Source organism: Rhinolophus ferrumequinum, chromosome 20 (genome assembly GCF_004115265.2).
Source record: "Rhinolophus ferrumequinum isolate MPI-CBG mRhiFer1 chromosome 20, mRhiFer1_v1.p, whole genome shotgun sequence".
NCBI classification, from domain to species: Eukaryota; Metazoa; Chordata; class Mammalia; order Chiroptera; family Rhinolophidae; genus Rhinolophus; species Rhinolophus ferrumequinum.
Window position 1 is genome coordinate 50521910 of NC_046303.1, and position 21923 is coordinate 50543832.

General features: G+C 36.1%; 1 protein-coding gene across 3 annotated transcripts in view; it reads right to left on the reverse strand.

Moving 5' to 3' along the window:
* Nucleotides 1-21923, reverse strand: part of COG5 (component of oligomeric golgi complex 5) — a 313532-nt gene that overhangs the window by 156996 nt on the left and 134613 nt on the right. For all 3 annotated transcript variants that reach the window (XM_033088094.1, XM_033088097.1, XM_033088095.1), the window contains one exon: nt 8240-8370. In XM_033088094.1, the coding sequence (XP_032943985.1) occupies nt 8240-8370 (131 nt within the window). The remainder of the gene's footprint in view (nt 1-8239; nt 8371-21923) is intronic.

A 21923-nucleotide genomic window follows, 5' to 3' on the forward strand; every position in this document is an offset into this window, starting at 1 on the left:
GTGGTAATCTTTTCCATATAGAAATAATACGGCATTTGTGAGGTCAGAAATTTATTTATATATATTTTTATGTAGGAAGCAACAACAGGTCCTCAGTATCTAAACAGTCATTTAATTTGTCTTTGAAAACAGAAATTTTGAAATACTGTTGTAGAGACTTTATAATATTACAAAATTATTTAAAAAGCTTCTGCACAGCAAAAGTAACCATCAACAAAACAAAAAGGCAAACAACCGAATGGGAGAAAACATTTGTAAACATCTCTGACAAGGAGTTAATATCCAAAATATATAAAGAACTCATACAACTCAACAACAGCAACAATAACAAAAAACCCAAACAATCCAATTGAAAAATGGGCAGAGGACCTGAACAGACACTTCTCCCAAGAAGACATACAAATGGCCACAAATACATAAAAAGATGATCAACTTCACTGGCTACCATGTTTCCCCAAAAGTAAGACCTAGCTGGACAATCAGCTCTAATGCGTCTTTTGGAGCAAAAATTAATCTAAGACTCAGTATTATATTATATTATATTATATTATATTATATTATATTATATTATACTATATTATATATTATACCCTATATTATATTATACTATTATATTATATTATATACCCGGTCTTATAAGACCGGGTCTTATATTAATGTTTGCTCCAAAAGACGCATTAGAGTTGATTGTCCAGCGAGGTCTTATTTTCGGGGAAACAGGGTATTGAGGAAATGCAGACCAAAACCACAATGAGATACCACCTCATCCCTGTTGGAATGGCTATTTATCAACAAGACAAGTAATAACAAGTGTTGGAGAGGCTGTGGAAAAAAGGGAACCGTCATACACTGCTGGTGGGAATGTAAATTCGTACAGCCACTACGGATAACACTATGGAGGTTCCTCAAAAATTTTAGAATTACCATACGACCCAGCAATCCCTCTTCTGGGTATATACCCCCAAAATTTGAAAACAGTTATTAGAAAAGATATATGACCCCTACGTTCACTGCAGCATTATTCCTGGTGCCCAAGATATGAAAACAACCAAAGTGTCCTTCCACAGATGTGATACATATATATACAATGGAATATTACTCGGCGATAACAAAAAATGAAATACTGACTGCCATTTATAACATGGATAGATCTTGAGAATATCAGGCTAAGCAAAATAAGTCAGATGGAAAAAGTCAAGAAACATATGACTTCACTCATATGCAGAAATAAAACTGAAAGCAACAAACAAACAAGGAAAACAAAAACTGTGTCTCATAGACCAGACAACAGTATGGTAGTCAGGCGAGGGAAAGCGGGGTAGGAGGGAGGTAGAAAAGGGTAAAGGAAGTCAAATATATGGTGACAGAAGGGAGTCAAATATATGGCATTCTTGATAATATATGATAAAATTGTACACTTGATACCTATATAATTTTATTAACCAATATCACCCCAACTAACTTAATAAAAAAATTTTTAAATCTGTAAATGAATACAGCACATTTAACCGATTAACTAGGAAAAAAACAATAATAATCAACAAGAAGTTATCTACATTTAGCAAAAAAATTTTGGTTTTGGAAAAAGATGCTAAAAAAGAAACTGCACTACCTGTCTTTTAACCCTCTCAACCCTGATGGAACTAGTCGAATGAACAGTTCCATCAGCTGACTGTGGCATTCGAGTTTACCCACAAGCTCAAAAAAACTTTTCCCTCTACTGCAGAGTTTAAGTCTATTCTCAGGCACTCGAATCCAGTGCCAGAAGTCTGTGAGTGCTGCTGTCAACGTGCAAGAACAGGAAACACCTAGGTTTACATTCCCCACGTCATCATCATTGCGAACTGTCTTTTGTGCTGTTGCCGAGTGGCTGGCGTGGTTACTTTGCAGTTCTTATGAAAGACTGGAGTTTCCTCATCATTACATTAGTTTTCTCTGCTGCTTATTAGCAGATAAGCTTTTATTTTATGTGTATTTCATAGCATGCTGAAGTAATTATACATCCCATTATTGAAAGACATACGCATATGTACAGTTCAATGGCAGTAGTAACAAAGTGTGTCACATACGAAATATTTTATGCTCCAAGTTTAGAAATGAGTGAAGAGAAAAATAAAAATTGATGACTAAGAAATAGAAAGGGCCTTGCAAGAAGATAGTGAAATTGACTGTGAAGACGACGATGATACGAAGGAGGAAGCAGAGAAGAACACTGATAATGTAGTATCAGTTGAACAATCTCCATCTACACAGAGCATCACATTCCTTGGCACCTTGGCATAAGATTGGAAACGTGAAAGATACTTCTTTACCTGAATTAGACTCTATTCCAGACTTTACTGGAAAACACAGTGTTTGTGGATTCGACAATTTAGAACCATATGCATGTTTTACTAAATTATTTTCTTTTGTCTATTTTTGAGTTTGTTGCCAATAAAAGAAACAGACACGCTGAAAAACTCTCACCTGGGTCGAGGTTTAACAAGTGGCAAGGTATTACTGACCAAATTATGAAGGTGTCTGTAGCTGTTGAAATTGCAACGGGGTTGGTACGCAAGCCAACATTAAAAGCACACTTTCAGGACACCTATTGGTTGACTCAAACTCCTGGTTTCAACACTGTTTTTACAAGGGATGAATATCAACTATTAGGTCCTTCCTTCATTTTTCCAATGATATGATGAATCATCAAAGACTGATGGGCTTGCAAAAATCAGGCCCGTAATAGATTTAGTAAAGGATACATACATTTCTGCCTATAAGAGCAGTAAGGATTGTGTGTGGATGAGTCCATATTGAAATTCAAGGGGCGTCTATTTTTCAAGCAGCATCTTCCTAGTAAACCAAGTACAAAGTGGGGCATAAAGATCTGGTCACTCTGATTCACAAACAGGATTTCTGTTGCAGTTTGATATATATGCAGGCAAAGATTCATCTCAAGATAGGAAAGTTGGTTGGGAGCAAGGGTGGTGTCCAGTTTGCTGAATGGATTTGAAGGCAAGGGACATGCAGTTTGTACAGACGATTTTTATTCAAGTGTAGAACTTTTTGAGAATCTAAAATTGAAAAACATTGGAGCATGTGGTACAGCGCATGCCAATAGGAGATGTGAGGACTAGCAAGCTGAAGCGTGGTGACCTCCCAGGGATGTGGGAAAATCATGATCGATCAATGCTTGCTTGCACTTGGCAGGAGACAGGGAGAGTCAACATGATCTCCACTGTCGGGAATGGTGGTGTCAGGGAAGTGCATGTAAGATCAAAAAAGGGAATGAGAACTGTGTTGAAAACCAAATACTCAACTCTGCACAATTCATTTATGGATGGAGTTGATTGTTTTGATCTACTCAGAGCCACTTATCCTTTTGGTAGGAAGTCTAAGAAGTGGTATCAAACCATATGGCATTTTCTCATTGCAGTGGCTCTAGTAAATGGCTGTATATGTTACAACATTCAAAACCCTAACAATATATAACTTGACCCAGCGGAAATTCAGGGAAAAAGTTATAATGGGCTTATTAGATGGATTTTCAAGAAAAGATGGAAGAGGGGATGCAGGATGTCTGCACCAAAAGAAATTATGCTGATAGAACACCATTTTCCTAAGCAATTGGAGGACAAGAAAAAGAAGTCTAATTGCTGCGTGTGCAGCATTATGCCCTCACAATGTGCAAAAAGGGGAAAAGATGTTTGTAAACAAAAACAAACAACGAATTATTCTGCTATGTGTCCTGGAAATCCAGTAATGTGTGTTATTCCTTGTTTTGAGAATTATCACTCAAAATAAAATATAAAGAATCCTGTCAGTGTTCCAGAAATAAAGTTTAGGAAAACAGATACACATTTTTCTATATTTTTTTGTGTTTTTCAAGAATGAATAACAATAGGAAATTTTTCTACATAAAAATGTCATTTATATACAAAGCAGCTCAAATCGTTATTATTAAATGCATAAAATAGTCAAAATATCAACTTTTTGGGGTTTTTGTAGATTTCTGACACATTTTGAAAGCAAAACTTGAAATCAATTAACACGGTGAAAGAGTTTAATGAAGTGTTATAGTTAACTGATATTAAAAATGATGGCTATCAACTACACACTCAATAAAAGCAGATCAATAACATTTTTGAGAGACCAAATTAATGTCAGACTTGATTATTAAATGCAAGTGATAACATGTAATTTTTCAAAAGTGCCTGTGGTTCATGTCAGGTTGCTCAGGCAGAGCATAGGTTGTGGCTGAACTTGGCCTGCAGCGGCACCCCTCGCAGGAGGCCCAAGGACTGCATGCAGGGTGGACACCTTTGGACCAAGCTGAGCTGGAGCATCACCTGGTTGCCTCCTAGGAAAACACACCCAAAGGGCAGGCTGGGCAGGCAGCAGAGCCCTGCTAAACCAAATCCTGGTCTGAAGGGTAATCCCTGGAACAATAGCTCCTCCGCTGTAGTCACGTCTAGTCCTCACAACCAATGAGCCCGAGGCTCAATCACTCCCACTGACATGCAAACAGGATCAAGGCTCAACTACAACAGGCACACAAAACCCACACAAGGGACACACCTGGAGCACCTAGCTCAAGTGACCAGGAAGACTGGGTCACTAAGCCCCGTAAGACGCTTACTACATTAGGACACTCTACTAACACTGGTAGGCATAACAGCCCTACCTAATACATAGAAACAAACACAGAGAGGCAGTCAAATGGGAAGACAAAGAAACATGTCCCAAATTAAAGAAAAGAACAAAGCTCCAGAAAAACATATAAAAAAAATGGAAACAAGCAATCCAGCAGATGCAGAGTTAAAAACATTTGTTATAATGATGCTCAATAATCTCAGGGAGAACTTCAAGAAAGAGAAAGGAAAAATAAAAATGCAGATAGAAAACATAAAAAAGAACCAGTCAGAAATAAATAATGCAATAACTGTAATTAGAATACATTAGATGGAATCAACAGTAGATTAGATGAAGCAGAGGTTTGAGTCAGCAATTTAAAAGACAAGGTAATGTGCTCGCTTCGGCAGCACACATACTGAAAAAGAAAAAAAAGACAAGGTAACAGAAAACACCAAATCAGAATAGGAAAAACAAAAAAGAATCCCCCAAATAAGGACAATTTAAGGGGCCTCTGGGACAACATCAAGCATAGCCACAACTGCATCACAGGGATAACAAAAGGAGAAGAGAGAGAACAATGAACTGAAAACCTGTTTGGAGAAATAATGGAAAACTTCCCTAACCTAGCAAAGGAAATAGATACACAAGTCCAAGAAGCACAGAGTCCCAAACAGGATGAACCCAAACAGGCTCACACCAAGACACATCATAATTAAAATGCCAAGTGGTAAAGATAAAAAGAGAATCTTAAAAGCAGCAAGAAGAAACAGTTAGTTACCTACAAGGAAGCTCCCATAAGACTGTCAGTTGATTTCTCAACAGAAACTTTGCAGGCCAGAAGGGATAGACATGAAATATTCAAAGTGATGAAAAGCAGACAATCAAGATTGCTCTGCCCAGTAAAGCTATCATTTAGGATCGAAGGACAGATAAAGAGATTACCAGACAAGAAAAAGACAAAGGAGTTCATCACCACCAAACCAGTATTATAAGGAATGTTAGAGGGAATTCTTTAAGACCAAAAAAAAATTAAATAAATAAAAAATATGAATAATAAAATGGCAGTAATTACATTATCTATCAACAATCACTGTCAATGTAAATGGACTAAATGATCCAATCAAAAGACATAAGGTGGCTGAATGGATAAGAAAACAAAAACCTTACATATGGTGCCTACAAGAGACTCACTTCAGATCAAAAGACACACACAGATTGAAAGTAAAGAGATAGAAAAAAATATTTCATGAAAATGAAAACAAACAAATAAACAGCTGGGGTAGCAGTATTATTCCAGACAAAATAGACTTTAAAACAGAGGCTATAACAAGAGACCAAGAAGAACCCAGTAATCCCATTTCTGGGTATTTATCTGAAGAAATCCAAACGTTACTTCGAGGGGACATGTGCATCAATACATTCATTGTAGCATTATTTACAACGGCCAAAATGTGGAGGCAGCCTGGGTGTCTGCCAATGGAAGAATAGATAAAGAGGTGGTGGTACATATATATACAATGGAATATTACTCGGCCAGGGAAAGGAATGGGTTCTTGTCATCTGTGGTGGCATGGATGGACCTGGAGGGTGTTATGCTGAGTGAAGTGTCAGACAGAGAAAGACAGATGCAATGTGATTAAGTGAAATCACTAATATTGTATGTTAGCTATATTTTAATAAAAATCTTTTTAAATAAATAAATAAATAAATGAGCACTGCAGGTGCAGCTACACCTCTCCACATCACACAACCCCAGACTTATGGCTGAACCAGGATATTCTGAGTTGAAGGAGCACCTCTCATATTATACTTCCTACAACCAGGATAAGTTGACCACCGAATATTCTTAAAGAATTTGTTTGCAATTTTCTTATCATGGTGCTCACCTCTTTAGGTATATAAATGTTGAATAGCTATGGTGGACACCTGAAACTAATATAATATTGTTTCTAATATAACTAATATAAACTAAACAAATATAATAAATATTAACTATATTTTAATTAAAATCTTTAAATAAATAAAAAGAGAAGTTAAATTTGACAGCTGTTAAAATGTATACAAAACAATAACATATCTAAAATAAAATTTACAGTTCTATAAACTTTGGTATTGTTTCCTTTCTACCATTTTTGGTCCATTCACATGACTCTAAAAATATAGTAAAATATTAAGAATTGAGTAAATTAAGGACACATATACATTTACATATACATGTAGCAATAAACACAGGTAAAAGTTTTTAAACAATTTATATACATAAAGCTTTAAATCTTTGATGTAGTGATTATAAGGACATTACATGATTATAGAAGGACTGTGATATTGCACTATCTGAAATGTTAATTATCTTTCTTGAAACTAAATAAGCTAGGCTGATATCAATTTTCTATAGAAATATTCATCTTATTTAAAAGTTGGTTTATATTCCCTTGACTATTTCTTTGAGAAAAAGATATCTTCTCTGATTTGATGTAGACAAGTATCCAATCTTTTTTACAGTATAAGTGTTTTATCTTCATAGTGAGACCTAAAATTAAGATATAACTGGCTGCTATTAAAACTAATCTCCAGTGTCAGAGGTTAGGATGATAGTTACCTCTGGAAATGAAGAGATTGGTGTATGTGAGAGTGAAGGGACTTTAGTTAGGACTAATGGTAATGTCCTACTTCTGGATCTCGGTTTTGATTTCACAGATGTGTTCACATTGTGGTTTTCATTCTATATGTATATCTATGATTTGTTAACTTTTCATTAGGTACATAATGATTTCTAAAGTTTATTTAAAACAGTAACTGACATTCTGTTATATTTTTTAAATTACAACAAGAATCAGAAGTCGAATAAGTACTGTTCTGATTTAGAGACTACTTCAAAAACTGAATATTTTATAAAGTTATTTTCATCTAATATGAAAAATTTATGGTTGAAAGGCGATGCATGAAAATAGCTAATAACTGTATTTGGATAGAGAAAACATCTAGGTACAATACAAATATAGAACTGAGATTGCCATTGAATTTGTTGATTCTGCACTATCAGTATCTTTTGGTTTCTTCTAATTCAGAAAACTAAACACCAAAAAATGATTCATTAGAAGAAATCTCAAGTCAACTTTTTTGTAAATTATGGCACAGTGATTTTTAAGGGTGCGATGTTCTGAGAGTTAGAATGGTTAATGTTTCGATCCAAACTATACCATTTAGTAGCTGTATGATCTCTGACAAATTATTTAAATTCTCAGTTTTCCCATTTGTAAAATGCTAATAATAATGCCAACCTCAGTTACTGAAAGGCTTAAATGAGTACCAGTGTTGTGGATAAAGTAAGCATACTCAACAGGTATTAACTATCTACTTACATATGCACATTGTATAAAAATATATTTCATATTACATTATACATTAAAAATTTTGAAAATCTATTTTTAGAACATAATTATATTAAATGAATTTTCCCTGTACTTTTTTTTTTATGCTCTACTCTCCAATTCAAATTATAAACATAGATCCTCAGTAATAAAATGAAAACGTGTTACTTTTGTAAACTCAATGGCAAATATTCATCTGTATATGGCATATTTTTCTCATTATTGTAAAAAGGCAATACTATTTTTATTACCTGAGTCTCTACACCCTGCTCCAGTAGGCGCTTAGCTTGATTTTCCACTTCAAGTCGAGCTCTTGCAATAAAAAGTAGATCATTTTCAATTACTTCTATTCCAGAAAGATCTATTCCTTGAGAAAGATAATCTATTTAAAAAAAAAAAAACATACACATTTAAATATTTCAATATTGGATAAATATCAAAGTATCAAAGCATCATGTCTAACGTCTTCAAAATACAATAGATTTGCTGTTGAACACGACTCCCTTTCAAAATCTGTATTTTAAAAAATACAGTTATTCATTTTCTACTCACTAAATAACTTTATTCCACAGCAAAATTTTCCAACTAAGACACAGTTGGTAAACAAAGAGAAGAAATTATGATTATCATAAATTCAAAGTAATGTCAACAGATTATATAAAAAGTAGTGTCAAATTTATTTTAATGTAAATAAATATCCTGATGATATGAGAAATTTCACAAGTTGCAAGACAGCTTTTAAAATTTATTCTATAATAACAAAACACTTGAAATAAATGTCCAACATTTGGAGAATGATTAATTGTGAAAAAAAACATAGCATGCTGTCAGTTTACATGATTATGCAGATCTAATACTTACACTGAAAAATTTTCATATTACTGAATGAAAAAATTACAGAGGAATTAACTCTATATAATTATATGTAAATACATAATTATATAAATACATAATTATATAATTTACAATTCTATAAATGCTATAGAATTATACATTTTCTATTTATAAAATTATATACAAGCACAAGAAATGTGAAAAGACATTGACCAAAATGTTAACAGCAGTTGTCTCTGCATGTATAGAGTTTCAGAAATTTATTTAAAAAAATTTTTTTGCTTAATCTCAGCTATATCTAAGATAACTAAAATGATAAAAATAAAAGTCACATTTTCATTAAACAGCTTAGACACCATTCTAAAACTCCTATTTTCTATTTTAATAAGATAAATTATTTCTAAAAACCAAAACTAATTTAGATGGAAGATGACTTTGTTTTCCAGTTATTTAATACAGTATCAAATGTGTTTTTCACTGTAGTCTCTTAAGTAGAACTAAGTTTTAAACTTGAAGTCTTATTAAAATATATACCTAGCACTTACATATTATCATATCTTACTTCAGCTGGATCATAATGTATTACCTAAGACAAACTACATTAAAGCATCCAGTACAACGCTAACCACTTATCAGCACTCAAAAATATCTGCTGATTGAACACCATACAGTTAGTTCTATACAAGAGGACAAAAGAACATCACATAAAGGGCAGCTGAGCAGGGGTTATTCAACCATGAGCAGTTTTTTAAAATGTGTATATCTAAAGTGACACTTGCCTTACAACAGTGGAAAGAGTATTAAAAATGCCTTTAAATCATTTGGGCTACAGTCTGTCTCATAATTACTCACTTGATGTTCACAGTCAAGTGACATAGCCTCATTGGGCCTCAAATTTTTCACCTGTAAAATGCCAACAATTTAAAATTCACACCCAAGGAGACACGAAATGGGCTGGCCCACACACATCTGTCAGTTAAAGATCGGGAGTGGTATCTCAGCTGTGGAGGTTCCCAGTGAGGAACAAGGGCTCCCAGTCCCACATCAAGTTCCCCAGGACAGCCCAGAGAACAATGCCAGAAAGAGGAGTCCCCACAACATCTGCCTGTGAAAATCAGGAGGGACTCAGTCAAGGTGAGACAGACGAATGTGGTAGACCAAGGCGAGGCATCCTCTTCACAAGCCCAAGCAGATTCACTTGATCATAAATACTTGCCTTATTAATCTGGGGAATGTAATTTAGTGGTTACCAGAGGGTAAGGGGGTTGGGGGGTGGGAGATGAGGGTAAGGGGGATCAAATATGTGGTGATGGAAGGAGAACTGACTCTGGATGGTGAACACATAATGTAATTTATAGAAGAGGTGAAACAGAATTGCACACCTGAAATCTGTGTAATTTTACTAACAATTGTCACCCCAATAAATTTAATAAAATAAATAAAATAAATAAATAAATACTTGCCTTAAGCTCTAGAGAAGGGAGAGCAGATTGAAAAGTTCCAGAGACATACAAAAAGAAACTGAATTGTTCAGCTTCAGGTCAAAGATAGGAAGGGCAAACAGCATCGTTCCTTTGTTGAGCCATCCCCCAACACAGCCTGGAGGCACAGGCTGGCACCATATCTGAGTCTCCATTAACACGGATAACGGGGCTCTCACCCCACCCTGTTAATTCTGAGACCCAGCCGGATCCAATTCACAGGACAGGTCTCAACATCTTTCAGAGGCTAAACCACACAAGCACCCAGCAGGCCTGGGCCCCTGCTGGGGATATTACGAATATCTCTCAAAGGTCCTTAAACCCCTAACAAGCAGCAGATTGCGTCTGCATGTTCTGTACCTCTTGCTAAGCGGCCCCAAGACTGGTACTAGTGGCAGCCTGCCTCAGTTCCTAGCATTACCACTCACAGGCACCTACAAGCCCAGCACAGGCAGTACCGTGTGCAGATCACTTTGTAGCTCCTACCAATGGCCCCAGGCCAGACAGGCAGAAGCTAACCTTGGTTTACATGGGAATGTCTCCTAAGAGGTCCCAGAACCAATATATCTTGTTGCCAGCTTCCGACCACACCAGAGCACCATTCAATTCGTCACACAAACAACACACCCAAAGGATGGACTCAGCAGACACCTGAGTTCTGGTAAAGCAAATCCCTCTCTGTGGGGTCAGCCACCACACAAGCGCTTCATATGCTCTGGTTATCACCAACGATCACAGCCAGGCAGTTAGAGGGTAAATATCACCTACTGACGAGCAAACAGCAATCAAGGTTCAGCTACAACAGGAGGGTACAGACAAGTGACACAAAGGACACTCCTGCAGCATCCAGCTCAGGTGACCAGGGAGACTGTGAAGCTGGACCCCAAGGACACCTGCTACAGAAGGTCACCCTGCCAAGACTGGGAGAAGTAGCGGATCTGCCTAATACATAGGAACAAACACAGACAGGCAGCCAAAATGAGACAAAAATCTGTCCCAAATGAAAGAACAGCAGAAATTTTCAGAAAAAGAATTAAACAAAATGGAGGGAAGCAGTTTACCAGATACAGAGTTCAAAACATTGGTTATAAGAATGCTTAAGGAACTTAGTGAAAACTTCAACAAAGACAATAAGCATAAAAAAAAGGTATAGAAACCATAAAAAGAACCAATCAGAAACAAAGACTACAATAACTGAAATGAAGAATACACTGAAAGGAATCCACAGGAGATTAGACGAAGCAGAGAATCAAATGAGTGATTTAGGGGACAAGGTAGCATAAAATATCTAAAGAGAACAGCAAAAAGAAAACAATTTTAAAAATGAAGATAGTTTACAAGACCTCTGGATGACATCAAGCATAATGCCATTCGCATCACAGAAGAACCAGGAGAAGAGAGAGAGCAAGGAATTGAGAACACATCTGAAGAAATAATGACTGAAAGATTCCCTAACCTCGTGAAGAATATAGACATACAAGTCCAGGAAGTGCAGAGAGTCCCAAACAAGATGAAACCAAAAAGAAACATCATAATTATGATGCCAAAAGTTAAAGACAAAGAGAGAATCTTAAAAGCAGCAACAGAAAGGCAGTTACCTTCAAGGGGGCTCCCATAAGACTGTCAGCCGATTTCTCACCAGAAACTTTGCAGGCCAGAAGGGATTGGCAGGAAATATTCAAAGTGATGAAAACCAAGGACCTATAACTAAGACTACTCTACCCGGCAAGGCTATCATTCAAAACTGAGGGACAGATAAAGATCTTCACAGTCAATAAAAGGCTATAGGAATTCATCACCACCAAACCAGTATTACAAGCATGTTCAAGGGACTTCTTTAAGAAAAACAGGAGGGGAGGAAGAATAAATATGAATAATAAAATGGCAAAAACTACTACCTATCAAAAGTCACTTTAAATGTAAATGGACTGGGGTGGCCAGATGACTCAGTTGATTAGAGAGTAAGTTCTGAACAACAGGGTTGCCGGTTCAATTCCCACATGGGCCAGTGAGCTGCACCCTCCACAACTAGACTGAAAGACAACAACTTGACTTGAAGCTGATGGGCCCTGGAAAAACACTGTTTCCCAACATTACCCAGTTAAAAAAAAATTTTAAAGGAAACTTTAAATAAATAAACAAATAAATAAATGTAACTGGACTAAATGCTCCAATCCAAAAACACAGGATGGCTGTATGGACAAGAAAACAAGACCCATATACATGGTATCCACAAGAAACCCATCTGAAATCGAAAGACACACTCAGACTAAAAGTAAAGGGATGGAAAAATATATTACATGCAAATGGAAACAAAAAAAGATGGGGTAGTATACTCATATCTGACAAAATAGACTTTAAAACAAAGGCTATAACAAGAGAAACACAAGGATACTACATAATGATAACGGGAACAATCCAACAAGAGGACATAACCCTTGTAAATACTTACGCACCCAACATGTGAGTATATGAATTTATAAAGGAAACACGGACAGACATAAGGAGAGAGATCGACAGTAATACAGTAACCGTAGGGGACTTTAACATCCCACTGAAATGAATGGATAGATCATCCAGCCAGGAAATCAACAAGGAAGCAGAGGCCTTAAAAGACACATTAGACTAGATAGATTTTAATTGGTATTTTTAAAGCATTTCACCCCAAAGCAGCAGAATATACATCCTTTTGAAGTGTACATGGAACATTTTCCAGGATAGACCACATGTTATGCCACAAAACAAGTCCCAATAATTTAAGAGAACTGATTATATCAAGCATCTCCACCAATCACAATGGTATAAAAGTAGAAGTCAATTGCAAGAAGAAAACTGAAAAAGACACAGCCACCTAGAGGCTAAATACTATCCTACGAAAAAAGGAACGGTTAACACCAAGATCAAGGAAAAAATCAAAAGATACTTTGAGACAAATCAAAATGGAACTTAATGAACCAAAATCTATGGCACACAGCAAAATCAGCTACAAGAGGGAAATTCACAGCCATAAATGGCTATCTCAAAAACAAGTAAAATCTCAAATAAACAATTGAACTTTATACCTAATGGAACTGGAAAGAGAAGAAAAAACAAAGCTCAAAGTGAGTAAAAGAAGGGAAATAATAAGGTCAGAGCAGAAATAAATGAAATGGATTCTATAAAATACAAAAGTTCAATGAAACCAAGGGGTTATTTTTTGAAAAGATAATCAACATAGATAAGCCCTTAACCAGACTCAGCGAGAAAAACAAAGAGGACCCAAACAAATAAAATAGAAGTGAAAACTGACACCACAGAAATATAAGTAAATACTACAAACAATTATATGCCAACAAATTGGAGAATCTGTAAGAAATGGAGAAATTCCCACAAACATACAGTCTTCCAACTCTGAGTCAAAAGAAACCAAAAATCTGAACAGAAAGATTACTACAAACAAGATTGAATCAGTAATGAAAAACTCCCAATAAACAAAAGTCCTGGACAGGAGGGCTTCAAAGGTGAATTTTACCAAATGTTCAAAGAATTAATACCTATCGTTCTCAAACTATTCTAAAAAATTCTAAACGAAGGAAAGCTTCAAAGCTCCGTTTAAGAGGTCAGCATTACTCTGATTCCAAAACCAGACAAAGACATTACAAAAGAAGAAAACTGTAGGCTGCTATCCCTAATGAACACAGATGCAAAAGTCCTCAACAAAATATCAGCAAACCGACTTCAGAAATACAATTAGAAGATCACACCCCATGATCAAGTGGGATTTACTCCCAGGATATTAGGTTTGTTCAATATCTGCAAATTATTTAACATGATCCACCACATTAACAAAATGAAGGGGGAAAAAAATCATATGATCATATCAATAGATGCAGAAAAAGCATTTGACAAAAATCCAGCATCCATTTATAACAACTCTCAGCAAAGCAGGAATATAGGAAACATACCTCAGCATCATAAAGGCCATGTATGACAAAACCACAGCACAATCATTCTCAATGGAAACAAGCTCAAAGCGTTTTCATTAAGATCAGGAACAAGACAAGGATGTCCACTTTCAACATACTACTGAAGTCCTAGCCACAGCAATCAGAAAAGAAAAAGAAATAAAAGGGGCATCCAAATGGGAAAGAAAGAAGTAAAAGTGTCATTATTTGCACATGACATGATGCTATATAGAGAGAAACCTGAAGATTCCACCAAAAAACTACTACCGTGTTTCCCCGAAAATAAGACCTAGCCGGACAACCAGCTCTAATGCATCTTTTGGAGCAAAATTAATATAAGGCCCAGTCTTATTTTACTAATATAAGACCGAGTGTAATATAATACCAGGTCTTATATAATATAACATAAGACCACGTCTTATGTTATATTATAACATAAGATATAAGATAATATTATATAAGATCTGGTCTTATGTTATATTATATATGACATATTATACAAGGGTTTAATACCCAAAATTTATAAAGAACTCATTCAACTAAATACGCAAAAGACAAAATCCAATTAAAAAATAGGCAGAGGACCTGAACAGACATTTTTCCAAAGAGGACATACAGATGCCCAACAAACATATGAAAAGATGCTCAATGTCACTAATCATCAGAGAAATGCAAATTAAAACCACAATGAGATAGCACCTCACAACTGTCAGAATGGCTGTCATCAATAAATCAAAAAACAGGGGCGGCTTGATGGCTCAGTTGATTAGAGCGTGAGCTCTGAACAACGGGGTTGCTGGTTCGATTCCCACATGGGCCAGTGAGCTGCGCCCTGCACAACTAGATTGTAGACAGTGAGCTGCTGCTGAGCTTCCAGAGGGGTTCAGTTGGTTAGAGCGCAAGCTCTCAAAAACAAGGTTGCCGGTTCAATTGCCACATGGGATGGTGAGCTGCACCACCTGCAACTAAAGGTTGAAAATGGCAACTGGACTTGAAGCTGAGCTGCGCCCTCCACAACTAGATAGAAGGACAACCACTTGGAGCTGATGGACCCTGGAGAAGCACACTGCTCCCCAATATTCCCCAATAAAAAATTAAAAAGACAAGAAATAAAAAAACGTGTTGGTGAGCATGTGGAGAAAAGGGAACCCTTGTGCACTGTTGGTGGAATTGCAAATTTTAGTGCAGCCACTATGAAAACCAGTATGGAGGGTCTTCAAAAAATTAAAAATAAAACTACCTTATGAGCCAGCAATTCCACTTTTGGGTATTCATCCAAAGAAATCCAAAACACTAATTTGAAAAGATAAACGTACCCTTATATTCATTGCAGCATTATTTACAACAGCCAAGATCTGAAAAGCAACCTAAATGACCATCAATAGGTGACTAGGTAAAGAAGATGTGGTACAAATATACAATGGAGTATCACTCAGACATAAAAAAGAATGATCTTACCATTTGCAACAACATGGATGGGCCTCTGCTAAGTGAAATGTCTGACAGTGAAAGACAAATAACATGATTTCACTTATACGTGGAATCTAAAGAACAAAATAAACGAACAAACAAAAAACAAACAAACTCATAGATACAGAGAACAATCCGAAGGCTGCCAGATGGGAGGAGTTTCTGGGGCTGGGTGAAAAAAGTGAAGGAATTAAATACAAATTGGTAATTACAAAATAGTCACAGGGATGTAAATTACACCATAGGGAATATAGTTAATAACACTGTAATAATTATGTATAGTGTCAGGTGGGTACTAGACTATAGAGGTGCATCACTATGTAAATTATATAAATGTCTAACCACTATGCTGTATATCTGAAACTAATATAAAATAATATTGAATGTCAACTGTAATTGAAAAAATGAAAAATTTTTTAAAAAACACAAAAATATGTATGAGAAAAAACTAAATGATCTATTTGAATTTAACATATTTATTATCCCCTAAGATGTGAGCAAACGATTAGACTAGTAATTTCAGTGTAAAAGAAATTATATTGCTCACCTCTTTGTTTACTTAAGCTGAGAAAAATTTAATCTAACAAACTAGAAGAAAACCTGACACAGGTATCAAGAGGATGGGTAATATGAACATAATTATTTTTTTGTCAAATGTACTCAACTTTTTGAGATTCAAGAACCTATTATAAAACAGTAAGTTCTGATTTCCCCCATTATCATTGTCCTGGTCTCAAATTACTAAAACTTTAGAACAAACTTCATATGTTTTGCCTCTAATCAGTCACTTGATCTCAGTGGTTGGTTCTTGTATTTTTTTCCTGAGATTAACCATTTCTTTTTATTTCTTTAGTCTTCTAACTAAACCAATATCTCAATGCATAAAAATTGTTTACTACTAAAATACAGGCCAGTCATTTTAAAAGGCTTTCAGTGTTCTAATCAACACTACACATGGCTACCAGAATAAACATTCTCATCCTGTTCCTCTCCTATTCATGGAATCTATGGCTTCACGTTGACTAACATTATCTCCTATTTCGCAGTACAAATCCTCCTTATTCGTTCCATAATCCTCACTGCCTCTTCCTTTTTCTGGCATCCTCCTTTGTTTAAAAGAAAACAAAAAGAAGAGTATTTATAGTTTGCTAAATGATTTAGCTATTCGTTTCTTTTTAATAATGTTGGCACTAAATTATTTATTTGGGGAAAAAGCAATGAAGGAAGAGTACATGTTTGAAGTTGGGATTGTGCTGAAGTTGGAAGAAATGAAGAAGGCTAAGTCTTCATGCTTCAAGAAGTTAAAAATTAAAAAGCAGGAATATAAGCAGGTTATTTAGAGATATGAAAGTAAATACCTAAAGAATCGATGAAAATGTTGGGACATAGTTGCGCCTGGGGAAAAAGTAAATGGGGCAGAGAAGCAGGCAGGGCATGGCTATTTTTTAATAACAAACCTTGTAGAACTCTGAGTACGTTATGCATGCATAACTTTCATAACAAATAAAACAAAATTAAATAATAAAGTGGAAAGTTAAAAACTAATATGAAAATTAAAACAAGGTGTAGCCTAATTTAAAAAATCCGTATCCTCTAAATCAGGGGTGTCCCAACTGCGGCTCGCGGGCCAACTGCGGCCCACAATCCACTTTTAATTGGCCCGCAGCAAATTCCAAAAATATATTTAGTTTACTTAAACCAGGTGAGGCAATACGTACTTCACCTCGAGTGAGTGGCCCGGCTGTTTGTGTATTTTACCAAATATGGCCCTTGGTGAAAAACATTGAAAAAAGCTTGGACACCCCTGCCCTAAATCAATGATTCTGCTTCTGGGGGTAAGTAATCTTTAAATGGAAGAAAAAACTGAACACATTTGGGCAGGAAATTATTTACCACAGTGCTAACTGTAATAGCAAATACATGCATACATGTATATACATGTATATGAATATACATGTAGATGTATGTGTGTGTGTATATATATATATGCACATGTACGTGTACGTGTGTATACATAGCACATTGTAAATTAGTGAAGACCACGTTGGAAATCAATTGAGGATAATCCAGTAAGATTTCATATGACTGTCTTTATGAGCAAAATATGCCATTCCTAGGCACATAACCCAAAGAAATTCTGGGTTATGAGTATGTATACATAGGAAGACATATACACGAATGTTCAAACACTCGTAGCTTTGCTAAAAACAAAACAAAGCTGAAAACAACCAAAATGACCATCAACTAGAGAACAGATTAATATATTCATTCAACATAAGATAGAAGAATAAAAATAAATAATGACAGGTATACATATTAATATCGATGTTTCTCAATAACATAATATTAATAAACTAGTTTTAGAAGAACACACACAGCAAGAGGCTATTGATATTAACTTTAAGACATGTAAGATTAACCAATACATTATTTAGGGACACATACAAACCTTAACAACATTTAGAATAGTAGACATAAGTGATATACCATGCTTATAATATTCTAATTCTTAAACTTGGTGGGTAGTCCTTGTAGCTTACACGTTAAAATGTTTTTGTGTTTTCATTAAATATTAAATAAATATGAACCAATGGCACAGATTATACAGTATTATAAACAAGAGCATCACAACAGTTATAACTGTATTTCATATGTTCAAAATGAAAAGAGACATGTCACTAAAAACATGGATATTAGTAAGACACAAAACATGGATATTAGTAAGACACAAATAGAACTTCAAGAGATAAAAAATAGAAAGTCTGGATAGGATTAATGGCAAACGAAACATTGTAGGAAAAACAGAACATATTGTCTCATGAAGAAGAATTTAATGCTAGGATTATTAACTGGTAAGTGGGAAAAAAGGCTTTTTCTTTTACAAATATCATGCTCATAAAAAATATTTGGAAAATGGAAAAATATTTCAAAAGGGGGAGAATCATATAATTGCCCAACACAGAGGCCACAACTGCCAAGTGGATCACTGGACTATACACGAGTATGTCTGAGAAATTTATGAATTCTCACGTAGCACCAAAATAGCATATCTCCTCCTCCTGGATGTTTATGTGAGAAAGAACAGAAAAAGCAAAACTAACACACAGGGACTGGGCAGCTGGCTATAGACACTTACCAATGAAAGTGACTCCCTCCTACACGCCAACTTTGCAAAGAGCACAATTCAGATACGTGCCACACAGAAATTTCAAGCAACCTTCAGATGTTCCTAAAATACTTAAAATCTTGGTTGGGCTGAAAAGGTCTGCTATATTCCTCTAAAATCTTATCCTCCTTTTTATGCTACCCATGAGTTGTTTTGTCCTTATTTTTATTTGTAATTATACTTATTTACAATGCCTTCTTTATTAACTTTATAAGCATTCATCCATCCTACTATAATCCTTTTTGTAAATTTTTTTTCCTTTTTGTAAATTTTTATTAAAATACTGCTACCATACAATATTAGTTTCAGGGGTACACCATAGTCATTCTAAACAAGTGATCACCATGATCCATGGAACACCGTACCACACTATCACAATATTATTGACTGTATTCCCTATGCCATACATTACATCCCCATGACTAATTTGTTTTACCTGGAAATTTGAACCTCTTATTCCCCTTTACCTTTTTCCCACTTTTTAATTACATTTGATATTCAGTATTTTTTTCCATTAGTTTCAGGTGTGCAGCATCCATTAGTTTCAGGTCTACAGTTTAAGAAGTGATCCACCTGAGTAGTCTAGTAGCCACCTGGCACTATACATAGTTACTACCATATTTTTCACTATACTCCCTATGCTTTAATTTACATCCCCATGACTATTTTTTAACTAGCATTTTGTACTTCTTAACCCATTCACTTTTTTGCCCTGTCCCCCAACCCTCTCCCATCTATCACCCTGATAAATCTAGTACCCACCTGATACCATACATACAAGTACTTATTACAATATTATTGACTATGTTCCTTATGCTATACCCTACATCACTGTGACTTCTGTGTAACAACCAATTTGTACTTCTTAATCCCTTCCCCTTTTTGACCCAACATTAACGGCCCTCCCATCTGGCAACCTTCAAATGGTCTTTGTATCCATGAATTTGTTTCTGTTTTGTTTATTTTGTTCTTGAGATTCCACATATAAGTGAAATCACATTGCACCTGTCTTTTTCTATCTGACATATTCCACTCAGCACAATACTTTCCAGGTCAATCCATGTCCCTGCAGATGGTAAGAACCCATTCCCTTCCCTGGCAAAGCAATATTGCACTGTATATATATATCACCTCCTCTTTACCTATTCATCCATTCATGGACACCCAGGCTGCCTCCACATCTTGGCTACCGTAAACAATGCTGCAATGAATGTATGGATGCATACATCCCCGCAAAATAGCATTTTGGGTTTCTTCGGATAAATACCAAGAAGTGGGATTACGGGTCCTTCTTTGTATCTTTTATATCCTTTTCTTCAAAGTCTAGCTTGTCTGGTATAACTATTGGTACCCCAGTACTTTTTCTTTTCATTTGCATTCTCATGAAATATCTTTTTCCATCCCCTTACTTTAAGTCTTCCTGCATCTTTTCATCTGAATTGAGTCACTTGTAGGCAGCATGTTTTCTTATCAACTCAGCCACCCTAGTTTTTTTCATTGGAGCATTTAATCCATTTACATTGAAAGCAATTGTTGATAGATATGTAGTTACTGCCATTTTATTATTCATACTTTTGACCTTTTAATTTTTTGTCTTAAAAAATTCCCTCTAACATTCTCTGTAAAACTGGTTTGATGGTGACAAACTCCTTTAGCTTTTTCTCGTCTGGGAAGTTCTTCATCTGTCCTTCAATTCTAAATGACAGTTTTGCTGCGTAGAGTAACCTTGTTTGTAGATCACAGCTTTTCATCACTATGAATATTTCATGCCAGTCCCTTCTGACCTATAAAGTTTCTGTTGAGAAATCAGCTGACAGTCATATGGGAGCTTCCTTCTAGGTAACTAACTGTTTTTCTCTTGCTGCTTTTAAGTTCTCTCTTTGTCTTTAAACTTTCGCATTTTAATTATAATGTGTCTTGGTGTGGGCCTCTTTGAATTCATCTTGTTTGGGACTCTTGTGCTTTCTGTGCTTATATGTCTATTTCCTTCACCAATTTAGGGAAGTTTCCATCATTATTTCTCCAAACAGTTTCTCAGTTCCTTGCTCTCTCTCTTCTCTGGTACCCCTGTATCATGAATGTTGCCTGATGTTGTCCCAAAGGGCCTCTAAACTATCCCCATCATTTTGATTTTTTTTTCTTTTTGTTGTTCTGATTGAATGTTTTCTGCTATCTTAATTTCTAAATCACTGATTTGATCCTCTGCTTCATCTAATCTACTGCTGATTCTCTCTAATGTATTCTTCATTTCTGATTGATTCTTTTTTGTCTTTTCTATCTCCTTTTTTTGTTTTCTATCTCTTTGGTGAAGTTCTCCCTAAGATTATAGAGCATCTTTATAACCAGTGTTTGAAACTCTGCGTCTGGTATATTGCTTGTTTCCATTTTGTTTAGTTCTTTTTCTGGAGTTTTGTTAAGTTCATTTGGGACATGTTTTTTTGTCTCCCCATTTTGGCTGCTTCCCTGTGTTTGTTCCTGTGTGTTAGGCGGGGCTGCTATGCCTCCTGGTCTTAGTAGAGTGGCTGTATGTAGTACATGTCCTGTGGGGCCCAGTGGTGCAGTCTCCATGGTCACCTGAGCCAGGTGCTCCAGGTGTGTCCCTGGTGTGGGTTGTGTGTGCCCTCCTGTTATAGGTGAGCCTTGGTTGCTGCTTGCACATCAGTCAGAGGGATTGATCCTTGGGATGACTGGTCTTGAGGACTGGCCATGACTACAGTGGAGGACCTGTTGTGCAGGAGCTGACCTTACAGAGCAGGATTGGTTTTAGCAGGACTCTAATGCCTGCCCTGTCTGCCCTCTGGGTGTGTCATCCTAGGAGGCGACAGGGTGATACTCTGGCTCAGCTTGGTCTGTAGCTGGCCACCAAGTGTACCCATCCCAGGGCCTCCTGCAATGGGTGATGCTGCAGGCCAAATTCAACCACAGCCTGTGCCCTGCCTGGTGCCACCTGGCATGAGCCACAAAGCAATCTGCAGATGACAGCCACCCATGCTCAGCTTGGAGGTGCCTCAAGAGGGGGATGAGAGAGAAGGTGAGGGGA